The sequence below is a fragment of the Oncorhynchus tshawytscha genome, linkage group LG13, assembly GCF_018296145.1.
Source record: "Oncorhynchus tshawytscha isolate Ot180627B linkage group LG13, Otsh_v2.0, whole genome shotgun sequence".
Taxonomy (NCBI): Eukaryota; Metazoa; Chordata; class Actinopteri; order Salmoniformes; family Salmonidae; genus Oncorhynchus; species Oncorhynchus tshawytscha.
Window position 1 is genome coordinate 22,768,617 of NC_056441.1, and position 24,393 is coordinate 22,793,009.

A 24,393-nucleotide genomic window follows, 5' to 3' on the forward strand; every position below is an offset into this window, starting at 1 on the left:
TTCAAAGTCAAAATCAGGGCTTAATTCATTACGCCCATTCTGTTGCAAAACGTTTCGTCTGTTGCAACGTTTTGTAACAAACCGTTCACTCCAAACGGAAAACGTTTTGCAACGAAAAGGATAGTTTCTATTGGACAAATTCATGTAGGTCCCTTCCCATTTCGTTCTATTTGCTTCCGTTTGGTTCTTAAATGGTAAACGATTTCCGTTGCAAAACGTAATTAAGAAGCCCCGGATTACTTTTTTGTTGTTGTTTAAATTCCGTGAGAGTGACACAAGCATCCAGGGAGCGCGCTTTGGAGTGGACGTCAGTCACTGCGCATGCCAGTCAATCCAACCCTTCCGGACACAGAGCGCGCCGCGCATCCACATTCCCCCCCGCGAGGAGCGCTCAGCTGTCTCATCCCGTTCTGTCTCAGCGCCTGGAATTTTACTTCCCCGGTGCTGTTCACACCTTTCTTCGCCAGCCCCCGGGAATAACGGGCGACCCGTAGTGCTCTCCGGTAAGTCAGTCGATGTGTGTTTAGCAGTGGGAGAGTGTAAGTGAGTCTCAACCTCTGTAGCCTAAACTAAGTGTCGGTGTTTTGTATGGCTAAGTAAATAAATCTGTGTGTAGTAGTGTATATTGTAACATTGTTTTGCCTTCCCCTCAATATCTGTGCTGAAACAGACACCAGTATGAATGCACGTCTCTCTCTCTCTCTCTCCCCCTTCAGAACGTGTATCTAACTCCCCCTTCAGAGCCTCTGTCTCTCTCTCACTCCCCCCTTCAGAACCTGTCTCTCTCACTCCCCCTTCAGAGCCTCTGTCTCTCTCTCACTCCCCCTTCAGAACCTGTCTCTCTCACTCCCCCTTCAGAACCTGTCTCTCTCACTCCCCCTTCAGAACCTGTCTCTCTCACTCCCCCTTCAGAACCTGTCTCTCTCTCTCCCCCTTCAGAACCTGTCTAACTCCCCCCCCTTCAGAGCCTCTGTCTCTCTCTCACTCCCCCTTCAGAACCTGTCTCTCTCACTCCCCCTTCAGAACCTGTCTCTCTCACTCCCCCTTCAGAACCTGTCTCTCTCACTCCCCCTTCAGAACCTGTCTCTCTCTCTCTCCCCCTTCAGAACCTGTCTCTAACTCCCCCTTCAGAACCTCTGTCTCTCTCTCACTCCCCCTTCAGAACCTCTGTCTCTCTCTCCCCCTTCAGAACCTGTCTCTCTCCCCCTTCAGAACCTCTCTCTCCTCTGTCTCTCTCCCCCTTTAGAACCCTGTCTCTCTCTCTCCCCCTTCAGAACCTCTGTGTGTCTCACTCCCCCTTCAGAACCTCTTTCTCTCTCCCCCCTTCATAACCTCTTTCTCTCTCCCCTCTTCAGAACCTTTGTCTCTCTCTCTCCCTTCAGAACCTCTCTCTTGCTCTCTCTCTCTCCCCTTTATAACCCCTGTCTCTCTCTCTCCCCTCTTCATAACCTCTTGTCTCTCTCTCTCTCTCTTCAGAACCTCTGTGTTGCTCTCTCTCTCTCCTTCTTAACCTCTCTCTCTCCCCCCCCTTCATAACCTCTCTCTCTCCCCCTTCATAACCTCTGTGTGTCTCTCCCCATAACCTCTGTGTCTCTCTCCTTCATAACCTCTGTGTGTCTCTCCCCCTTCATAACCTCTCTCTCTCCCCCTTCATAACCTCTGTGTGTCTCTCTCTCCCCTTCATAACCTCTGTGTGTCTCTCCCCCTTCATAACCTCTGTGTCTCTCTCTCCCCCTTCATAACCTCTGTGTTGCTCTCTCCCCCTTCTTAACCTCTGTGTCTCTCTCCCCTTCATAACCTCTGTGTGTCTCTCTCCCTTCATAACCTCTGTGTGTCTCTCTCTTCATAACCTCTGTGTGTCTCTCCCCCCTTCATAACCTCTGTGTGTCTCCCCCCTTCATAACCTCTCTCTCTCCCCCTTCATAACCTCTGTGTGTCTCTCTCTCCATAACCTCTGTGTGTCTCTCTCCTTCATAACCTCTGTGTGTCTCTCCCCCCTTCATAACCTCTGTGTGTTTCATGTTGTTAGTCATATTCTGGAGTAAATACCTGGTTTCGGTGCCCAGGTGAGTTTCCCAGAGCTTGGCCACAGACACACAGCTTCTATCACACACTTTAAAAATTCACTCTGTTATTTAATCAAACCAAAATGTTTGTGAAACCGTGTCCTTTTTGTTATTGCTGAATGAGTGTGTTGAGAAACTTTGGGCATTTAAAAAAATGTAAAAAAGGAAGTTTGGCCAGTGAAGAGTGAAGTGCTGCGCAAAATGCGGTGGTGCTTATGCCAGCAACACTTCCCTTTTGTACTGGAGCCTGCAGGTCACACTGAGCCTGTCAAGTCAGTTATTTTGAAATCAAATGACAGAGCAATAACAGAATTGACTTATAGGAGAGAAAAGGGAGCAGGGGCTTGAACCTTAAACTCTGTGGATTACAGGGTGTGCAGCGCACTCTGTGTGCCATAAAGAGCCAGAGGCAGGCTACAGCTACTGTCCTGTAGGCCAGAGGCAGGCTACAGCTACTGTCCTGTAGGCCAGAGGCAGGCTACAGCTACTGTCCTGTAGGCCAGAGGCAGGCTACAGCTACTGTCCTGTAGGCCAGAGGCAGGCTACAGCTACTGTCCTGTAGGCCAGAGGCAGGCTACAGCTACTGTCCTGTAGGCCTTAGGCAGGCTACAGCTACTGTCCTGTAGGCCTTAGGCAGGCTACAGCTACTGTAGAGCTACTGTGGAGCACTGTTTCACTGTCCCTTCAGGTTTGGTACTGGAGAGAGGAGAAACAGTGAGAGAACAAGAGAAGATTTAGGGAGGGAGAGAGACATGATTAGGTTATCTGAAGCCTGGCTTCATCACATCTTGTTTCTCTACGAATTCACTTCCTGCCTTTAGCCCCTGGGCTGTGCGGAAGGAAGTGAGCGTAGCCTAGCTGTGGGGCTGTAAACTCTGCTTTCCCACCAAGACACAGTTGCGCTACTACAGAGAATACTACAACAAACTTAACCCAACAGGGAGGTTAGAGAGGCGCATCAGTAACTGGAGGGTTACTGGTTTGATTCCCGGGTCTGACGGAAGGAATGTGTCTGTGACGTGAAGCAGCAGCCAAAAGGTTAGCGCTATCAGAATCTCAGGTGCCACATACTGCCATTGTGCACTTCGCTTCAGCTTTCAAACACGTTTTCTCCGTCAGTCTTTCTTTGACGCACACTGAAACATTCTTTCACTCTATCGCTCCACTTCTCTCTGGAGGAGGATGTAATGACATCACGTGGAAACAGGAAGTCCCTGAGACACCTGACTTCCCAGAACTTATCCATCCCCTCCCTCCCCCTACATTACTCTCTCTCTGTCCCCCACTTCCCGTTGTTTCTCTCACTATCCCCAGTCTCTGCCTCTCTCTCTCTCTTTCTGTCCCCCACCTCCCACTGTTTCTCTCACTATCCCCAGTCTCTGCCTCTCTCTCTCTCTTTCTGTCCCCCACCTCCCACTTCCCATTGTTTCTCTCACTATCCCCCCACTTCCCATTGTCTCTGCCTGCCTCTCTCTCTCTTCTGTCCCCCTTCCCACTGTTTCTCTCACCTCCCACTGTTTCTCTCACTATCCCCAGTCTCTGGCTCTGCCTCTCCCCAGTCTCTCTCTTCTGTCCCCCCCCACTTCCCATTGTTTCTCTCACTATCCCCAGTCTCTGCCTCTCTCTCTCTCTCTGTCCCCCACACTTCCCACTGTTCCTTTCTCTGTCCCCCACTTCCCACTGTTCCCCTACCCCCTCTCCCTGCCTCGGTCTCTTTCTCCCCCCCTTCTCTCTATTTCCCCACTATCCTCTCTTACACTACATTGAAGTTTATGCTTTGAGAAAAAAAAAATGTTGGGCTCAGTGACAGCTCACTTCGCAGTGTCCGATCACTCCTGCTTCACTCACTCTGCATCCTGTGGTGTTTCCTGTTAGCCAGGAGAGAGAGTGAGAAATGGAAGAATGAGTATGGATTCTAATATGTATTAATATGTATTAATTCTGTATACCAACTGAAATTTACTCCACATACAGTTGAAGCCGGAAGTTTACATACACCTTATCCAAATACATTTCAACTCAGTTTTTCACAATTCCTGATATTTAATCCTAGCAAAAAAATCCCTGTTTTAGGTCAGTTAGGATCACCACTTTATTTTAACAATGTGAAATGTCAGAATAATAGTAGAGATAATGATTTATTTCAGCTTTTATTTCTTTCATCACATTCCCAGTGGGTCAGAAGTTTACATACACTCAATTAGTATTTGGTAGCATTGCCTTTAAATTGTTTAACTTGGGTCAAACGTTTCGGGTAGCCTTCCACAAGCTTCCCACAATAAGTTGGGTGAATTTGGGCCCGTTCCTCCTGACAGAGCTGGTGTAACTGAGTCAGGTTTGTAGGCCTCCTTGCTCACACACGCTTTTTCAGTTCTGCCCACAAATTTTCTATAGCATTGAGGTCAGTGCTCTGTGATGGCCACTCCAATACCTTGACTTTGTTGTTCTTAAGCCATTTTGCCACAACTTTGGAAGTATGCTTGGGGTCATTGTCCATTTGGAAAACCCATTTGTGACCAAGCTTTAACTTTCTGACTGATGCCTTGAGATGTTGTGTCAATATATCCACATCATTTTCCTGCCTCGTGATGCCTTCTATTTTGTGAAGTGCACCAGTCCCTCCTGCAGCAAAGCACCCCAACAACATGATACTGCCACCCCCGTGCTTCACAGTTGGGATGATGTTCTTCGGCTTGCAAGCCTCCCCCTTTTTCCTCCAAACATAACGATGGTCATTATGGCCAAACAGTTCTATTTTTGTTTCATCAGACCAGAGGACATTTCTCCAAAAAGTACGATATTTGTTCCCATGTGCAGATGCAAACCGTAGTCTGGCTTTTTTATGGCGGTTTTGGAGCAGTGACTTCTTTCTTGCTGAGCGGCCTTTCAGGTTATGTCGATATAGGACTCATTTTACTGTGGATATACAGTGGTGCAAAAAAGTTTTTAGTCAGCCACCAATTGATGAAAATGCTGAAAATTACAGGCCTCTCTCATCTTTTTAAGTGGGAGAACTTGCACAATTGGTGGCTGACTAAATACTTTTTTGCCCCCACTGTAGATACTTTTGTACCTGTTTCCCCCAGCATCTTCACAAGGTCCTTTGCTGTTGCTCTGAGATTGATTTGCACTTTTCACACCAAAGTACGTTCATCTCTAGGAGACAGAACGCATCTCCTTCCTGAGCCATATGACAGCTGCGTGGTCCCATGGTGTTTATACTTGCGTACTATTGTTTGTACAGAGGAACGCGGTACGTTCAGGCGTTTGGAAATTGCTCCCAAGGATGAACTAAACTTGTGGAGGTCTACAAATTTTTTTCTGAGGTCTTTGCGTATTTCTTTTGATTTTCCCATGATGTCAAGTAAAGAGGCACTGAGCTTGAAGGTAGGCCTTGAAATACATCCACAGGTACACCTCCAATTGACTCAAATGATGTTAATTAGCCTATCAGAAGCTTCTAAAGCCATGACATAATTTTCTGGAATTTTCCAAGCTGTTTAAAGGCATAGTCAACTTAGCGTATGGAAACTTCTGACCCACTGGAATTGTGATGCAGTGAATTATAAGTGAAATCTGTCTGTAAACAATTGTTGGAAAAATTACTTGTGTGATGCACAAAGTAGACGTCCAAACCGACTTGCCAAAACTATAGGAATTTGTGGAGTGGTTGAAAAACGAGTTTAAATGACTCCAACCTAAGTGTATGTAAACTTCCGACTTCAACGGTAGCTGTGTATGTGTGATCATGCGTTTGTTTTGTGAATGCAGGGAGCCGTTTATCTGAAGTAGATGGGGCAGGAAAGGGTGTGTTTGGATGTTTGTTAGTTTGATGAATGAGGGTGGTGTGTGTATGAGTTTTCAGTCCTGAGAAAATGGTTTATGTTTGAAAACCCCCTCCATGGCCGTTAGCTAGAGAGTGTAGTGATTTAGGTGGGAATAGCCTGAGTGGGATATGAACCAGTAACCTTCTAACTGTTTGAGGGCAGGGAGAGTGACTGCCTGTAGATCAAGGGTGGCCATCCCTCCTTCTTGAGAGTTGCTGGGTGTGCAGGCTTTTGTTCCATCCCTGCTTTAACATGAGTCTACTAATCAGCTTCTCATCAGAAGCCTCCACACCCAGCGTCTTTTCCTGCAGGAGGGTTGGAATGACTGTCTTGACATGGCGTATCTCCAAAACACCATTTTTATGTAGTGTTGCTGCTTTTTAAAAATCTATGCAAATGTCTGTTTAGTACAGGGTATCACCCATGAGAGAGAGTATGCAAATGTCTGTTTAGTACAGGGTATCACCCACGAGAGAGTTAGAGATATATATATATATATATATATATATATATATATATATATATATATATATATATAGTTTGGTCTGTGGGCTAGTGTCAGTCTGGTTTGGGTGTGTGTTGCTTAGCAGTCAATCAGACATCTCTGTCATATCAGTTCTCAAGCTCTAGTTTTCTTCTGAGTGGTCATAGAAGGAAGAAGACAATAGAGTCTGTTGGTGAGTTGAGAAACAGTGTTTTAGCATTGAATATGAGGAGTCAGGGTACCAAGCGCCGTTGTTGACTAGGTTTACATGTACAGCAGAGTTTCTCAAACAGCATCAGGGAGAGAGAGAGACAAATGTTATGAAGAGGAGAGCGAGAGAGAGAGACAAATGTTATGAAGAGGAGAGAGAGAGACAAATGTTATGAAGAGGAGAGAGAGAGACAAACGTTATGAAGAGGAGAGAGAGAGAGAGACAAACGTTATGAAGAGGAGAGAGAGAGAGACAAACGTTATGAAGAGGAGAGAGAGAGAGAGAGAGACAAATGTTATGAAGAGGAGAGAGAGAGACAAATGTTATGAAGAGGAGAGAGAGAGACAAACGTTATGAAGAGGAGAGAGAGAGAGAGACAAACGTTATGAAGAGGAGAGAGAGAGACTAACATTCTGTCTCTCTCTCTCTTCAGAATGTTAGTCTCTCTCTCTCTCCTCTTCATAACGTTTGTCTCTCTCTCTCTCTCTCCTCTTCAAAACGTTTGTCTCTCTCTCTCTCCTCTTCAAACGTTTTGAAGAGGAGAGAGGGAGAGAGAGAGACAAACGTTAGAGAGAGAGAGACAATGGTATGAAGAGGAGAGAGAGAGAGAGAAGTTATGAAGAGAGAGAGAGACATTATGAAGAGGAGAGAGAGAGACAAACGGTATGGAGAGAGAGAGAGAGACAAATGTTATGAAGAGGAGAGAGAGACAAACGGTATGGAGAGAAAGAGAGAGAGACAAATGTTATGGAGAGGAGAGAGAGAGAGACCAACAGTATAGAGAGAGAGAGAGACATGTTATGAAGAGGAGAGAGAGAGAGACAAACGGTATGGAGAGAGAGAGAGACACGTTATGAAGAGGAGAGAGAGACAAACGGTATGGAGAGAGAGAGAGAGAGAATGGTATGAAGAGGAGAGAGAGAGAGACAAACGGTATGGAGAGAGAGCGAGAGAGAGAGACAAATGGTATGAAGAGGAGAGCGAGAGAGAGAGAGAGAGACAAACGTTATGAAGAGGAGAGATGAACGTTATGAAGAGGAGAGAGAGAGAGAGACAAACGTTATGAAGAGGGGAGAGAGAGAGAGACAAATGTTATGAGGAGAGAGAGAGACAAACGTTATGAAGAGGAGAGAGAGAGAGACAAATGTTATGAAGAGGAGAGAGAGAGAGAGACAATTATTTTGAAGAGGAGAGAGAGAGAGACAAATGAAGAGGAGAGAGAGAGCGAGAGAGAGAGAGACAAATGTTATGAAGAGGAGAGAGAGAGAGATGAACGTTACGAAGAGGAGAGAGAGACAAATGTTATGAAGAGGAGAGAGAGAGAGATGAACGTTACGAAGAGGAGAGAGAGAGACAAACGTTATGAAAAGGAGAGAGAGAGACAAATGTTATGAAGAGGAGAGAGAGAGAGATGAACGTTATGAAGAGGAGAGAGAGAGAGAGAGACAAACGTTATGAAGAGGAGAGAGAGAGAGACAAACGGTATGAAAAGGAGAGAGAGAGAGAGAGACAAATGTTATGAAGAGGAGAGAGAAAGAGATGAACGTTATGAAGAGGAGAGAGAGAGAGACAAACGTTATGAAGAGGAGAGAGAGAGAGAGACAAACCTTATGAAGAGGGGAGAGAGAGGGAGAGAGACAAACGTTATGAAGAGGAGAGAGAGACAAACGGTATGGAGAGAGAGAGAGAGACAAACGTTATGAAGAGGAGAGAGAGAGGAGAGAGGAGAGAAAGAGAGAGAGACAAATGTTATGAAGAGGAGAGAGAGAGACAAACAGTATAGAGAGAGAGAGAGAGACAAATGTTATGAAGAGAGAGAGAGAGAGAGACAAACGGTATGGAGAAGAGAGAGACACGTTATGAAGAGGAGAGAGAGACAAACGGTATGGAGAGAGAGAGAGAGAGACAAACGTTATGAAGAGGAGAGCGAGAGAGACAAACAGTATAGAGAGAGAGAGAGACACGTTATGAAGAGGAGAGAGAGAGAGACAAACGGTATGGAGAGAGAGAGAGAGAGAGAGAGAAACGTTATGAAGAGGAGAGAGAGAGAGACAAATGTTATGAAGAGGAGAGAGAGACAAACGGTATGGAGAGAGAGAGACAATGAAGAGGAGAGAGAGAGAGAGATGTTATGAAGAGGAGAGAGGGAAACACGTTATGAAGAGGAGAGAGAGAGAGAGAGAGAGAGAGAGAGAGAGACAAATGTTATGAAGAGAGAGAGAGAAGAGGAGAGAGAGAGAGAGAGACAAACGTTATGAAGAGGAGAGAGAGAGAGACAAACAGTATATAGAGAGAGAGAGAGACACGTTATGAAGAGGAGAGAGAGAGAGACAAACGGTATGGAGAGAGAGAGAGACACGTTATGAAGAGGAGAGAGAGAGAGACAAACGTTATGAAGAGGAGAGAGAGACAAACGGTATGGAGAGACAAACGAATGGTATGAAGAGGAGAGAGAGAGAGACAAGAGTAGAGAGAGAGACACGTTATGAAGAGGAGAGAGAGAGACAAACGGTATGGAGAGAGAGAGAGAGAGAGAGAAGACGAGAGAGAGACGTTATGAAGAGGAGAGAGAGAGAGAGACAAATGTTATGAGAGGAGAGAGAGACAAACGGTATGGAGAGAGAGAAGACAAATGTTATGAAGAGGAGAGAGAGAGAAACAAACGAGAAGAGGAGAGACAAACGTTATGAAGAGGAGAGAGAGAGAGAGAGAGAGAGACAAATGTTTTGAAGAGGGGAGAGAGAGAGACAACAGTTATGAAGAGAGAGAGAGAGAGACAAACGTTATGAAGAGGAGAGAGAGGGAGACAAATGTTATGAAAAGGAGAGAGAGAGAGAGACAAATGTTATGAAGAGGAGAGAGAAAGAGATGAACGTTATGAAGAGGAGAGAGAGAGAGAGACAAACCTTATGAAGAGGGGAGAGAGAGGGAGAGAGACAAATGTTATGAGGAGAGAGAGACAAACGTTATGAAGAGGAGAGAGAGACAAACAGTATGGAGAGAGAGAGAGACACGTTATGAAGAGGAGAGAGAGAGAGACAAACGGTATGGAGAGAGAGAGAGACACGTTATGAAGAGAGAGACAAACGGTATGGAGAGAAAGAGAGAGAGACAAATGTTATGGAGAGAGAGAGAGAGAGACAAACAGTATAGAGAGAGAGAGAGACACGTTATGAAGAGGAGAGAGAGAGAGACAAACGGTATGGAGAGAGAGAGAGACACGTTATGAAGAGGAGAGAGAGACAAACGGTATGGAGAGAGAGAGAGAGACAAACGTTATGAAGAGGAGAGCGAGAGAGACAAACAGTATAGAGAGAGAGAGAGACACGTTATGAAGAGGAGAGAGAGAGACAAACGGTATGGAGAGAGAGAGAGAGATGAAGAGGAGAAGAGAGAGAGACAAATGTTATGAAGAGGAGAGAGAGAGGTATGGAGAGAAGACAATGGTATGAAGAGGAGAGAGAGAGAGAGATGTTATGAAGAGGAGAGAGGGAGAGACACGTTATGAAGAGGAGAGAGAGAAACAAACGGTATGGAGAGAGAGCGAGAGAGAGAGAGACAAATGGTATTAAGTATGAAGAGAGAGAGAGAGAGAGAGAGAGACAAACGTTATGAAGAGGAGAGAGAGAGAGACAAACAGTATATAGAGAGAGAGAAACGTTATGAAGAGGAGAGAGAGAGAGACAAACGGTATGGAGAGAGAGAAACACGTTATGAAGAGGAGAGAGAGAGAGACAAACGTTATGAAGAGGAGAGAGAGACAAACGGTATGGAGAGAGAGAGAGACGAATGGTATGAAGAGGAGAGAGAAAAGATGAACGTTATGAAGAGGAGAGAGAGAGAGAGAGACAAACCTTATGTTATGAGGGAGAGAGACAAATGTTAGAGAGAGAGAGACAAACGTTATGAAGAGGAGAGAGAGACAAACAGTATGGAGAGAGAGAGAGACACGTTATGAAGAGGAGAGAGAGAGAGACAAACGGTATGGAGAGAGAGAGAGAGTTATGAAGAGGAGAGAGAGAGACAAACGGTATGGAGAGAAAGAGAGAGACAAATGTTATGAAGAGGAGAGAGAGAGAGACAAACAGTATGAAGAGAGAGAGAGAGACACGTTATGAAGAGAGAGAGAGAGAGACAAACGGTATGTTATGAAGAGACACGTTATGAAGAGAGAGAGAGACAAACGAGAGAGAGAGAGACAAACAAACAGTTATGAAGAGAGAGAGAGAGAGACAAACGTATGAAGAGAGAGAGAGACAAACGTTATGAAGAGAGAGAGAGACAAACGTTATGAAGAGGAGAGAGAGACAAGACAAACGTTATGAAGAGGAGAGAGAGAGTTATGAAGAGGAGAGAGAGAGACAAACGGTATGAAGAGAGAGAGACAATGGTATGAAGAGGAGAGAGAGAGAGATGTTATGAAGAGGAGAGAGGGAGAGACACGTTAGAAGAGAGAGAGAGAGACACAAACAGTATGGAGAGAGAGAGAGAGAGAGACAAATGGTTATGAAGAGAGAGAGAGAGAGACAAACGGTATGGAGAGAGAGAGAGAGACAAACGTTATGAAGAGGAGAGAGAGAGAGAAAACAGTATATAGAGAGAGAGAGAGACAAATGTTATGAAGAGGAGAGAGAGAGACAAACAGTATGGAGAGAGAGAGAGAGAAGAGGAGAGAGAGAGACAAACGTTATGAGGAGAGAGAGACAAACGAGAGAGAGAGAGAGACAAACGTTATGAAGAGGAGAGAGAGAGACAAACAGTTAGAGAGAGAGAGAGACACGTTATGAAGAGGAGAGAGAGAGACAAACGGTATGAAGAGAGAGAGAGAGAGAGAGACAAAGAGACAAATGGTATGAAGAGGAGAGAGAACGTTATGAAGAGGAGAGAGAGAGAGAGACAAATGTTATGAAGAGGAGAGAGAGACAATGGTATGAGAGAGAGAGAGAGACAAATGTTATGAAGAGGAGAGAGAGAGAGAAACAAACGTTATGAAGAGGAGAGAGAAACGTTATGAAGAGGAGAGAGAGAGAGAGAGAGAGAGACAAATGTTTTGAAGAGGAGAGAGAGAGACAACGTTATGAAGAGGAGAGAGAGAGAGAGACAAATGTTATGAAGAGGAGAGAGAGACAAATGTTAGAAAAGGAGAGAGAGAGAGACAAATGTTATGAAGAGAGAGAGAGAGAGAAACGTTATGAAGAGGAGAGAGAGAGAGAGACAAATGTTATGAAGAGGAGAGAGAGAGAGACAAACGTTATGAAGAGAGAGAGAGAGAGACAAATTATGAAGAGGAGAGAGAGAGAGACAAACAGTATGGAGAGAGAGAGAGAGACAAACGTTATGAAGAGGAGAGAGAGAGAGAGAAACAGTTATGAAGAGAGAGAGAGACAAACGTTAAAAGAGGAGAGAGAGAGAGAGAGACAAATGTTATGAAGAGAGAGACAAACGTTATGAAGAGGGGAGAGAGAGAGAGAGACAAACAGTATGAAGAGGAGAGAGAGAGGAGACAGAGACAAACGTTATGAAGAGGAGAGAGAGACAAACGTTATGAAGAGAGAGAGAGAGAGAGAAATGTTATGAAGAGGAGAGAGAGACAAACAGTATAGAGAGAGAGAGACGAAGAGGAGAGAGAGAGAGACAAATGTTAGAGACACGTTATGAAGAGGAGAGAGAGACAAACGGTATGGAGAGAGAGAGAGACAAAAGAGATGAGAGAGGAGAGAGAGAGAGAGACAAATTATGAAGAGGAGAGAGAGAGAGAGAGACAAATGTTATGAAGAGGAGAGAGAGAGAGAGAAGAGAGACAAACCTATGAAGAGGGGAGAGAGAGGGAGAGAGACAAACGTTATGAAGAGGAGAGAGAGAGAAAACAAATGGAGAGAGAGAGAGACAAACGTTATGAAGAGGAGAGAGAGAGAGAGAGAAAGAGAGAGAGACAAATGTTTTGAAGAGGGGAGAGAGAGAGACAAACAGTTATGAAGAGAGGAGAGAGAGAGAGAGACAAACGTTATGAAGAGACAGAGAGAGGAGACAAATGTTATGAAAAGAGAGAGAGAGAGAGACAAACGGAAGAGGAGAGAGAGAGAGAGAGACAAACCTTATGAAGAGGGAGAGCGAGAGAGAGAGAGAGACAAATGTTAGAGAGAGAGAGACAAACGTTATGAAGAGGAGAGAGAGACAAACGGTATGGAGAGAGAGAGAGAGACAAACGTTATGAAGAAGAGAGAGAGAGAGAGAGAGACAATGATGAAGAGGAGAGAGATGAACGTTATGAAGAGGAGAGAGAGAGAGAGAGACAAACGTTATGAAGAGGAGAGAGAGAGACAAACGATGGAGAGAGAGAGAGAGACAAACCTGGTATGAAGAGGGGAGAGAGAGAGAGAGACAAACGTTATGAAGAGGAGAGAGACAAACAAATGTATGAGAGAGAGAGAGAGACAAATGTTATGGAGAGGAGAGAGAGACAAACGTTATGGAGAGAAAGAGAGAGAGACAAATGTTATGAAGAGAGAGAGAGAGAGAGAGAGAGAGAAGACACGTTATGAAGAGGAGAGAGAGAGAGACAAACGTATATGGAGAGAGAGAGAGTTATGAAGAGGAGAGAGACAAACGGTATGAGAGAGAGAGAGAGACAAACGTTATGAAGAGGAGAGAGAGAAACGTTATGAAGAGGAGAGAGAGAGAGAGAGAGAGAGAGAGAGAGACAAACGTTATGAAGAGGAGAGAGAGAGAGAGAAGAGGAGAGAGAGAGAAGACAAACCTTATGAAGAGGGGAGAGAGAGGAGAGAGAGACAAACGTTATGAAGAGGAGAGAGAGACAAACGGTATGGAGAGAGAGAGAGAGACAAACGTTATGAAGAGGAGAGAGAGACAAACGGTATGGAGAGAAAGAGAGAGAGACAAATGTTATGGAGAGGAGAGAGAGAGAGACAAACAGTATAGAGAGAGAGAGACACGTTATGAAGAGGAGAGAGAGAGAGACAAACGGTATGGAGAGAGAGAGAGAGACACGTTATGAAGAGGAGAGAGAGACAAACGGTATGGAGAGAGAGAGAGAGACAAACGTTATGAAGAGGAGAGCGAGAGAGACAAACAGTATAGAGAGAGAGAGAGACACGTTATGAAGAGGAGAGAGAGAGAGAGACAAACGGTATGGAGAGAGAGAGAGAGAGAGAGACAAACGTTATGAAGAGGAGAGAGAGAGAGAGACAAATGTTATGAAGAGGAGAGAGAGACAAACGGTATGGAGAGAGAGAGACAATGGTATGAAGAGGAGAGAGAGAGAGAGATGTTATGAAGAGGAGAGAGGGAGAGACACGTTATGAAGAGGAGAGAGAGAGACAAACGGTATGGAGAGAGAGAGAGAGAGAGACAAATGGTATGAAGAGGAGAGAGAGAGAGAGAGAGACGTTATGAAGAGGAGAGAGAGAGAGAGACAAATGTTATGAAGAGGAGAGAGAGAGACAAACGGTATGGAGAGGAGAGAGAGAGAGAAACGTTATGAAGAGGAGAGAGAGAGAGAGAGAAGGAGAGACAAAAGTTATGAAGAGGAGAGAGAGAGAGAGAGAGAGAGAGAGAGAGAGAGAGAGAGAGAGAGAGACAAATGTTATGAAGAGTGAGAGAGAGAGAGAGAGAGACAAACGGTATGGAGAGAGAGAGAAACAAACGTTATGAAGAGGAGAGAGAGAGAGACAAACAGTATAGAGAGAGAGAGAGACACGTTATGAAGAGGAGAGAGAGAGAGAGAGAGACAAACGTTATGGAGAGAGAGAGAGAGACAAACGTTATGAAGAGGAGAGAGAGAGAGAGACAAATGTTATGAAGAGGAGAGAGAGAGACAAACGGTATGGAAAGAGAGAGAGAGACAAACGTTATGAAGAGGAGAGAGAGAGAAACAAACGTTATGAAGAGGAGAGACAAACGTTATGAAGAGGAGAGAGAGAGAGAGAGAGAGACAAATGTTTTGAAGAGGGGAGAGAGAGAGACAACAGTTATGAAGAGAGGAGAGAGCGAGAGACAAACGTTATGAAGAGGAGAGAGAGGGAGACAAATGTTATGAAAAGGAGAGAGAGAGAGAGACAAATGTTATGAAGAGGAGAGAGAAAGAGATGAACGTTATGAAGAGGAGAGAGAGAGAGAGAGAGAGAGAGAGAGACAAACCTTATGAAGAGGGGAGAGAGAGGGAGAGAGAAATGTTATGAGGAGAGAGAGAGAGACAAATGTTATGAAGAGGAGAGAGAGACAAACGGTATGGAGAGAGAGAGAGAGACAATGGTATGAAGAGGAGAGAGAGAGAGAGAGACACGTTATGAAGAGGAGAGAGAGAGAAACGGTATGGAGAGAGAGAGAGAGACACGTTATGAAGAGGAGAGAGAGAGACAAACGTTATGAAGAGGAGAGAGAGACAAACGGTATGGAGAGAGAGAGAGAGAGAGACAAATGGTATGAAGAGGAGAGAGAGAGAGAGAAACGTTATGAAGAGGAGAGAGAGAGAGAGAGAGAGACACGTTATGAAGAGGAGAGAGAGAGAAACGGATGGAGAGAGAAGAGCGAGAGAGAGAGAGAAATGGTATGAAGAGGAGAGAGAGAGACGTTATGAAGAGGAGAGAGAGAGACAAACGGTATGGAGAGAGAGAGAGAGAGAGAGACAAATGGTATGAAGAGGAGAGAGAGAGAGAGAGAGAGAGAGACGTTATGAAGAGGAGAGAGAGAGAGAGACTAATGTTATGAAGAGGAGAGAGAGAGAGAGAGAGAGACAAACGTTATGAAGAGGAGAGAGAGAGCGAGAGAGAGACAAATGTTATGAGGAGAGAGAGAGAGAGACAAACGTTATGAAGAGGGGAGAGAGAGGGAGAGAGACAAATGTTATGAGGAGAGAGAGAGAGAGAGAGACAATCGTTATGAAGAGGAGAGAGAGACAAATGGTATGGAGAGAGAGAGAGAGAGAGAGAGAGACAATGGTATGAAGAGGAGAGAGAGAGAGAGAGAGACGTTATGAAGAGGAGAGAGAGAGAGACGTTATGAAGAGGAGAGAGAGAGACAAACGGTATGGAGAGAGAGAGAGAGACAAACGTTATGAAGAGGCGAGAGAGACAAACGGTATGGAGAGAAAGAGAGAGAGACAAATGTTATGGAGAGGAGAGAGAGAGAAACAAACAGTATAGAGAGAGAGAGACACGTTATGAAGAGGAGAGAGAGAGAGACAAACGGTATGGAGAGAGAGAGAGAGAGACAAACATTATGAAGAGGAGAGAGAGAGAGACAAACAGTATAGAGAGAGAGAGAGACACGTTATATGAAGAGGAGAGAGAGAGAGACAAACGGTATGAAGAGGAGAGAGAGACAAACGGTATGGAGAGAGAGAGAGAGAGAGACGTTATGAAGTGGAGAGAGAGACAAACGTTATGAAGTGGAGAGAGAGACAAACGTTATGAAGTGGAGAGAGACAAACGTTATGAAGTGGAGAGAGAGACAAACGTTATGAAGTGGAGAGAGAGAGAGAGAGGCAAACTTTATGAAGAGGAGAGAGAGAGAGAGAGAGAGAGAGAAACGTTATGAAGAGGAGAGAGAGAGAGAGACAAACGTTATGAAGTGGAGAGAGAGAGAGGCAAACGTTATGAAGAGGAGAGAGAGAGAGAGAGAGGTTATGAAGGGGAGAAGAGAGCGTGATAAGGGAGGGGGTGAGGGAGAGAATCTGGTAAACAGGAACTCATGGAGAACAATGACCATAGAGCTGCCTTGCACACATGTCTGTGTGTGTGCGTTTCAATTTGCCTTACCTTCAAGACGACCATATTGGTCCAGTGCTGTTATTTGTGTGAACGGCTCCTTAAAAGATGACCTTTAGGAGCAACAATACAGTAAGCTGACCTTCCTCTTTTCCTCACAGCAGAGAAACAGAACAGAGAGGGAGGTGTGTGTGTGTGTGTTTGTGTGTGTGTGTGTGTGTGTGTGTGTGTGTGTGTGTGTGTGTGTGTGTGTGTGTGTGTGTGTGTGTGTGTGTGTGTGTGTGTGTGTGTGTGTGAGCTGGGGGCAGTGGGACTGCAGTGGGCAGATTATGTGTGGAGAGACTGTGTCCTGGGTTTCCAGGAAAAGGGGGGAGCCATTAGAGGGGTGGACAGGAAACTAACAGGGCTTACTTCCTGTGGCTCTCCTGATGGCCGACCAGATAGTGTGTGCTTGGCTTAACTGTGTGTGGGTTGGGAGTTCCTGTGAAATGTTGTTGTAAACTAAGCAGTAAGCATTGAAATGTGTTTTGGATTGCGTCCATCACCGTCATGTTTTAGTTGTTTTGAGAATGTTAGGTAATTTTGGGAGGAATAGGCTGGTATTCCAAGATGTGATTGTCAGGAATCTCAGATTTCTCAGGAATGCAATTTCTCCCAAAGGATGAAAAAAATATATTCTTCCTATGAGCCACTACAACCTCTGCCATGGCCACCAGACCTGAATGGCACAGGAGGGAGTGTGCTAGAGTAGCAGATTGCTAAGCTAGCATCGCCTTCCTGAGACTTAAAGTGTAAGAGCCTGGATCAAATATTACAGACGATACATTGTATAATATATTGTGTCATTGTGACGTAGGCTAAGTCTGAATACTGGGTTTGCTTTGGAATAGAGGTCATTACACGTTATTACACTCATTTACACTCCTGTAGAGTGAAGACTGTTTCCTTTCAGCTGCCATTTTGTTCTTCCTGAACTCTGCTGTGACTTCTTAACTCACTCCAAAGCTGGAGGTAAACTGAGTTAAAACACACACAACACAACGTTCTCACTGTTCATCAAACCGCAGACACGCCCATTTGTGGTGAAGCATATAGATGGAACTGTAAGTCATGGTCTCTTCCTCAGAGGACTGTAAAGGGAAGTGGCTAACCTCTCTCTCTTTGTTCTCACTCTTTCTTTCTTTCTTTCTTTCTTTCTTTCTTTCTTTCTTTCTTTCTTTCTTTCTTTCTTTCTCTCTCTCTCTCTCTCTCTCTCTCACTCTCTCTCTCTCTCACTCCTCTCTCTCTCTCTCTCTCTCTCTCTCTCTCCTCTCTCTCTCTCTCTCTCTCTCTCTCTCTCTCTCTCTCTCTCTCTCTCTCTCTCTCTCTCTCTCTCTCTCTCTCTCTCTCTCCTCTCTCTCCTCTCTCTCTCTCTCTCTCTCTCTCTCTCTAGTGGCGATGGTGTCTGACATGATCTGACAGAGGAAGACTGCAGGTGAGTAACTGCCCTTTACCCTCCATATCACTTCCTCCTTCACTTCTCTCTTTCTCTTCTTCTCTCTCTCTCTCTCTCTCTCTCTCTCTCTCTCTCTCTCTAACTCCCCACCTCTCTCGCCCCCTCTCTCTCTCTGTAGCGATAGTCTCTGTGGTTATTATGGGCTGTGCCCACTGTAAACAGAAAAAGGCTGCAGCCAAGGCGGCTTCAGCCGAGCTGTCTGACCCATCTCCTAGCAACAGCCCTGATGGGGTTGTGTCTACAGCATTGGCCATGCCCCGTTATCACCCTGGCCCCACCCACCCGACAATACCTGACTTCAACAAGCCTTTTGGCTCCGCCTGTTTTCCTAATACCAACGCACAAACCGGCGCAGGGGGCGTCACAGGTACAGATTGATGGCTTCAAATAATTTGTTGTGTGTTTATGTAGGACTTATAATAGGTTAATGAAGGCTTCTTTAAATGTGTTTGTTTAAAGTGGTTGTATGATGTAGCATACTGACGTGTGTGTGTGTGTGTGTGTGTGTGTGTGTGTGTGTGTGTGTGTGTGTGTGTGTGGAGGTGGAGGTGTAACTCTCTTCATAGCATTGTATGACTATGATGCTCGTACTGAAGATGACCTGTCCTTCCAGAAGGGAGAGAAGTTCCACATTATCAACAACACGTGAGATTCACATTACAGTTCCAGAGTAAATTGCAGGTAGTGGATTTCCAGATCAAATCAAGTGTCTGCTCCCTCCAATGTGATGAATTGTCTCTACAGAGAGGGGGACTGGTGGGAGGCCCGGTCGTTGGACACTGGGAAGTCTGGTTATGTCCCTAGTAACTATGTAGCTCCTGTAGACTCTATACAGGCTGAGGAGTGAGTACACACACACACACACACACACACCCACACACAAACAAGAACATCTGCTGAATGACTAATGGGTAAATGTTTGTGTGTGTTACCAGGTGGTATTTCGGTAAGATGGGGAGAAAGGATGCAGAGAGACAGCTCCTGGGACTGGAGAACCCCAGAGGAACATTCCTTATCAGAGAGAGTGAGACCACCAAGGGTACGTACACACCTGTACTCAGAAAGTGTTCACACACATTTGCTAAAAGTTACACAAAACGTTTGAAGGCTTCCCACACATAGATTAAGCCTAGTCCTGGTCTAAGAAGCACTTTCCCTGGACAATCTCCGTGAATCTGGGTCTGGTCAACTGGCTCTAAGAGTATTAGATATCTATATGTGGTTCTACAGGTATTCTCAAACACATCTCAGTACAGCTGTGTTTCTGTTCATTCATACGTAGTCATTCTCTTGTGTGCAACTTCACCTTTAGAATCCTCAGAGTGTCTCTCCTCAATCCTCAAACTGTTCTCTTCCTCCTCTATCGCCAGGTGCCTACTCTCTGTCTATCCGGGACTGGGATGATGGTAAAGGTGACCACGTCAAACATTATAAGATCAGGAAGCTGGACAATGGAGGATATTATATCACAACACGCACACAGTTCGACACCGTGCATCAACTGGTGCAGCACTACACAGGTGAGTGCTTAGGGGTTAGGGGTGAAGTACCTAACTTAGGGTCTGTGGGTAAAGAGCCTAGGGTGTATGGACTAGGGTTAAAGTATTTAGGGCCTAGGTGAGGGCTTTCTCTCCATGGCCAAGACTAATGTAATTCAGATCCCTCTTTTTTTCTCTCCCAGTTGCCCTCTGGTGGTGCAGTCTGGTATAGGAGCTACTCTACTCTGTGTGTGTGTGCTCTCCTTTCTGTGTCTGTATGTCCAATATCCATTCTAGCATACTAAATATGATCAGGGAATGTATTAGCCAAGCACACTAAATAGGCATAAGCAAAGTTGCCTATTGGTTTGCATGGTGTGTCAGTGCATGTGCAGATGTGTGTGTGTGTGTGTGTGTGTGTGTGTGTGATGTGTGTGTGTGTGTGTGTGTGTGTGTGTGTGTGTGTGTGTGTGTGTGTGTGTGTGTGTGTGTGTCTAAACAGATGTGTATCGGTAAAATGCGAGCACTTTTTAGTAGATCCAAGTAAAGTACTGTAGTCAGTTGCTTTTTATGTTCTATATGTGTTTGTTGCTTTTGTGCCTCAGCAATTTATCTCTCCCTCCCCTCTTGTCTGTCTGTATCTCTCTCTGTCTTTGTCCCTTGCTCTTGCTCTCTCCTTTATTCTGTCTGCCTGTCTGTCTTGCTTCGACTCTCTCTCTTCCACCCCTCTCTCACCCACCTCAGAGCGAGCAGCAGGTTTGTGCTGTAGGTTGATTGGCAGCTGTAGGCGGGGCATGCCTAAGCTAGCCGACCTATCGGTGAAGACCAAGGACGTGTGGGAGATTCCCAGAGAATCTCTCCAGCTGATTAAGAAGCTGGGCAACGGGCAGTTTGGAGAAGTCTGGATGGGTAGGAAGTTTTGTGTCTTTGCATGCCTTTTCATCTCATTTCATCTCCCTCCCTGTCCACTCCTACCATCCCCCCTCCCCCCTCCAACCCCTCACTCCTCTAGGCTGTAACGATGGGCTGTGTTACTTTCTGACCACACCCTGTCCCAATGCCACGCCCCTCACCCTGGGGCTGGGGCGGGACGCCTGGGAGGTTGCCAGGAAAACGCTGGCCCTAAACAGAAAGTTGGGCCAGGGCTGCTTCGGAGACGTCTGGATGGGTGAGCCCAACTGTCAATCAATCAATCAGTCACCTTCTTATACTGTAGGTTGAGACTGACACACACACCACCTACAGTCTAGCGCAGGGATCATCAACTACATTACGCTGCGGGACGTTTTATGATGTTGAGGGGATGGTCAGGGGGTCGGAACATAATGACAAATCATTTGAAGACTGCAAATTGACCGCAAGAACAGATATGTTTGACTGAAACATAATCATTTCAGATCTTGCTTACATGTGTATACAATCACGTGACTCTATTATGCATGGGAGTACTTAAGAAAATATATTTTAAGTTAAAATCCCTTTGAGCTGATTTCCTGGTGTTTCTACAGTCTTATGTCTGACAATGAAAATTCGACAAAAACTAAACAAACTTGGGGCCAGTTGGGAAACACTGGACTATAGCGCTCTTCACAACTGTGTCCCAGAAGTGCTTCTCAGTGTGTCTGGGATTATTCCCAATCCGGTGCTAATGTGGTGGTGTGTAGTGCTCTCTTTTCCCACGGCCAGCTGTGTTCCCAGTTTCCATTCCAGTGCCGTTCTGTGTCAGTGTAATAGTCACTCTGTGTGTCCGGACCAGGAAGTAGCCAACCCTATTCCTGGTCCAGCTTCATGCACTGCTGAAGCACCATGGTGGGACTCTCCCCCTCTCCTCCCCTTCCTTATCCCACCCCGCCACCTCTGTGCACTCCTGTGTGTCTTTGTGTGTGTATAATTAAGCAATAAGGCCCGAGGTGGTGTGGTATTTGGCCAATATACCACGGCTAAGGGCTGTTCTTATGTAAGACGCAACACGGAGTGCCTGGATACAACCCTTAGCCGTAGTATATTGGCCATATATCACAAACCCCAGAGGTACCTTATTGCTATTATAAACTGGTTACCAACGCAATTAAAGCAGTAAAAATAAATGTTTTGTCATACTTGTGGTATACGGTCTGATATACCACAGATGTCAGCCAATCAGCATTCAGGGCTCGAACTACCCAGTTTATAATTGTATGCATGTGTGTGTGTTTCTGCCTTTGTGTGTGTGTACTGTATACCTATCTCTGTGTGTGTGTGTGTGTGTGTGTGTGTGTGTGTGTGTGTGTGTGTGTGTGTGTGTGTGTGTGTGTGTGTGTGTGTGTGTGTGTGTGTGTGTGTGTGTGTGTGTGTGTGTGTGTGTGTGTGTGTGTGTGTGTGTGTGTGTGTGTGTGTGTGTGTGTGTCTGTCTGTCAGGTATGTGGAACGGCACCACCAAGGTAGCAGTGAAGACATTGAAGCCAGGCACCATGTCTCCAGAGGCCTTCCTAGAAGAGGCTCAGATCATGAAGAGACTGAGACATGACAAGCTGGTGCAGCTGTACGCTGTGGTCTCTGAAGAACCCATCTACATCATCACAGAGTTCATGAGCCAAGGTGCTGTATGGAGCACACACATATGCAAGCAGAGCCACACACACGTTTTCACAATTATTTCTGAAATGAATTCAACTGTGTATTTCAGGTAGTTTACTGGACTTCCTGAAGGACGGGGAAGGAGGGAATCTGAAGCTGCCTCAACTGGTGGATATGGCTGCTCAGGTAAGAACACACACCATCTTGGCAGTCCATCGATGCTCCTCTTGTGGTTGGGCAATGGTTCAGAGCTTCTGGTGCTGGTGCCACATCATGTGGCTGTGGAGGTCGATGTGGGAGTCACGTGTGGGACTGGATGGCTTGCACCTCTAACCCTTCCTCCTGTGTGTGTGTGTGTGTGTGTGTGTGTGTGTGTGTAGATAGCGGCAGGCATGGCATATATAGAGCGTATGAACTACATCCATCGTGATCTGCGAGCGGCTAACATTCTGGTCGGGGAAAATCTGGTGTGCAAGATCGCTGACTTTGGTCTGGCCAGACTCATAGAGGACAATGAGTACACAGCCAGACAAGGTAGAAGAGAGTTACTGTGTTAGGACATTGTGACAACTCTTGATGTGAAAAGGGCTTCATAAATACATTTGATTGAACGATTTTACAGGAGCCAAGTTCCCCATCAAGTGGACAGCTCCTGAAGCAGCTCTATATGGGCGCTTCACCATCAAGTCTGATGTGTGGAGCTTTGGTATCCTGCTCACTGAACTCGTCACAAAAGGACGTGTGCCTTACCCAGGTACGGGGGTGTAGGTGTCTCCTACTCTGTCGCCCTTCTTTTTTCCAGCCCTCTGTCTTTCCATATGTCTCTATGATGGATATAAGATGCTGTGTGTTACACTAAAAAACATCTATCTCTGTCTTTCTCTCTACCTCCCTCCCTCTCCCTCCTCTCTCTCTAGGTATGAATAACCGCGAGGTCCTGGAGCAGGTGGAGAGAGGCTACAGGATGCCCTGTGCGGTGGGTTGTCCTGCCTCCCTCCATGAGCTGATGGTGCAGTGTTGGCGTAGAGAGGCAGACGAGAGACACACCTTTGAATACCTGCAGGGCTTCCTGGAGGACTACTTTACTGCTACTGAACCCCAGTACCAGCCTGGAGAGAACCTGTGACCACGCACACGCACACAGACACAAGTGTGTACACACACACACAACCTATACATACTGTAAGCCTTATCTACTATATGTTGCTGTCTGTCAGGGCAGAGCAATCAAACACAAGCCAGAATTCTTCCTCTCCTCCTATCTGTGCTCGGCTGCCCAGACCAGCAGAGGAAAGGGACTGTTGTCAGTGTACTATGCCTTAATAGCTTTACTGAGTTACCATGACAACAAGGCTTCGTCTTTAGATGGAGGTTGGGGGGGTTTAAGGTTAGGATTAGATGGGGTTAGGGGTCAAGGTTTGTGGGGCTGTAGGGGACCAGTTTGTGCCTAAAATCTTTACTTGTGTAAGATGATGATGGTGATGACTTCACTCCAATGCTTTTTACTCTCTAAGCATCTTTCATGACGTCAAAGGGGATTTTCTTTCTGCAACCTTTCTTAAACCTGATATTGACAACCCTGGTTTTTAATTTGTTTATTTAATGCTTGTATATCTACTGTTTTTATCTTAGCTAACACATGGGGTCTGTTCAGCAGGGTGCAACGTTTCAGAATATTCAGATTGACAATATGTTCTATACAGTATATTTTTATCAGGTAGAATAGGCATTTGTACCAGCTCTTCGTAAAATGTCTATGTGCTCTGTTCTGACTATTTCACCTCTCTGAATCCACGCATGTTCTGTATACAGCCTTCTGCCAATGGGAGGGCCAGGCAAAGGGTCAAATGAATGCACAGAGGTTGAAGTTGGGACCGTGTGCAGGAGTGTGGGTTTTTATGATGATTTGAACTTTTCTGTTGTTTCAGATGTTTCTGTGCCTGTGGTAAAGTTATTTTCCACAATACACGTGTGTCTTGTTTTCTTAGTTTCTAGGTCTAGCCTACCAACACCATATTTCTTTACTCACAGACACATGCACACACACATTTTGACTGTCTAGTGTGGTCAGTCTACTTGAAATTGTGTCCCTCCTGTGGTAAGTCTTTCTGCTGTTTTATGTGTGAGCACCCAGCACTGTTATTTATAACCATAGGGTTATAACCGGTTATTATAAACTGGGTAGTTTGTGTCATGGATGCTGATTGGCTAAAACACCAGTACAGCAGTGTGTACATCAGACAATATACCACGGTATGATGCAAAAATCCTTGTTTACTGTTCTATTTATGTTTGTAACCAGTTTATAATAGCAATAAGACACCTCTGGGGTTTGTGGTATATGGCCAATATACCACGGCTAAGGGCTGTATCCAGGCACTCGCTTCCTGTCATGCAAGAGCAGCCCTTATGCTGCATTCATAACCAAGTGGGAAGGTGGTAATTACCTAAATACCAGTTGGATATATTCACGTGCATTGAACTCATTGAGAAATACCGATTGGCTAATGTACAATAAGCTGCGTCAACCATAAACTAAAAGTACAGATAA

At 45.4% G+C, this 24,393-nt stretch overlaps 1 protein-coding gene across 3 annotated transcripts; it reads left to right on the top strand.

Moving 5' to 3' along the window:
* The first annotated feature begins 254 nt into the window (after positions 1-254).
* yrk (Yes-related kinase) lies at positions 255-23,808 on the top strand. Of its 3 annotated transcripts, none has more exons than XM_042295423.1 (13): positions 255-503; positions 17,746-17,787; positions 17,927-18,175; positions 18,351-18,453; positions 18,553-18,651; positions 18,744-18,847; positions 19,179-19,328; positions 20,031-20,195; positions 21,684-21,863; positions 21,952-22,028; positions 22,223-22,376; positions 22,465-22,596; positions 22,760-23,808. In XM_042295423.1, the coding sequence occupies exons 3-13, from the start codon at positions 17,947-17,949 to the stop codon at positions 22,966-22,968; spliced, it is 1,602 nt and encodes a 533-aa protein (XP_042151357.1). In that variant the 5' UTR covers positions 255-503; positions 17,746-17,787; positions 17,927-17,946; the 3' UTR covers positions 22,969-23,808. The 3 variants fall into 3 exon arrangements, with proteins under 3 accessions (XP_042151357.1, XP_042151359.1, XP_042151358.1); XM_042295425.1 differs by lacking the exon at positions 20,031-20,195 and adding an exon at positions 20,299-20,454 and having other exon boundaries at positions 256-503; XM_042295424.1 differs by lacking the exon at positions 255-503 and adding an exon at positions 2,960-3,104.
* The last annotated feature ends 585 nt before the right edge of the window (positions 23,809-24,393 follow it).

Coding starts and splice junctions, on each gene's coding strand:
- yrk (XM_042295423.1), top strand. CDS start 17,947: ATGGGCTGTGCCCACTGTAAACAGAAAAAGGCTGCAGCCAAGGCGGCT. Junction 22,029..22,222: donor TGGTGGATATGGCTGCTCAG/GTAAGAACACAC, acceptor GTGTGTGTGTAG/ATAGCGGCAGGCATGGCATA. Junction 22,597..22,759: donor AGGACGTGTGCCTTACCCAG/GTACGGGGGTGT, acceptor CTCTCTCTCTAG/GTATGAATAACCGCGAGGTC.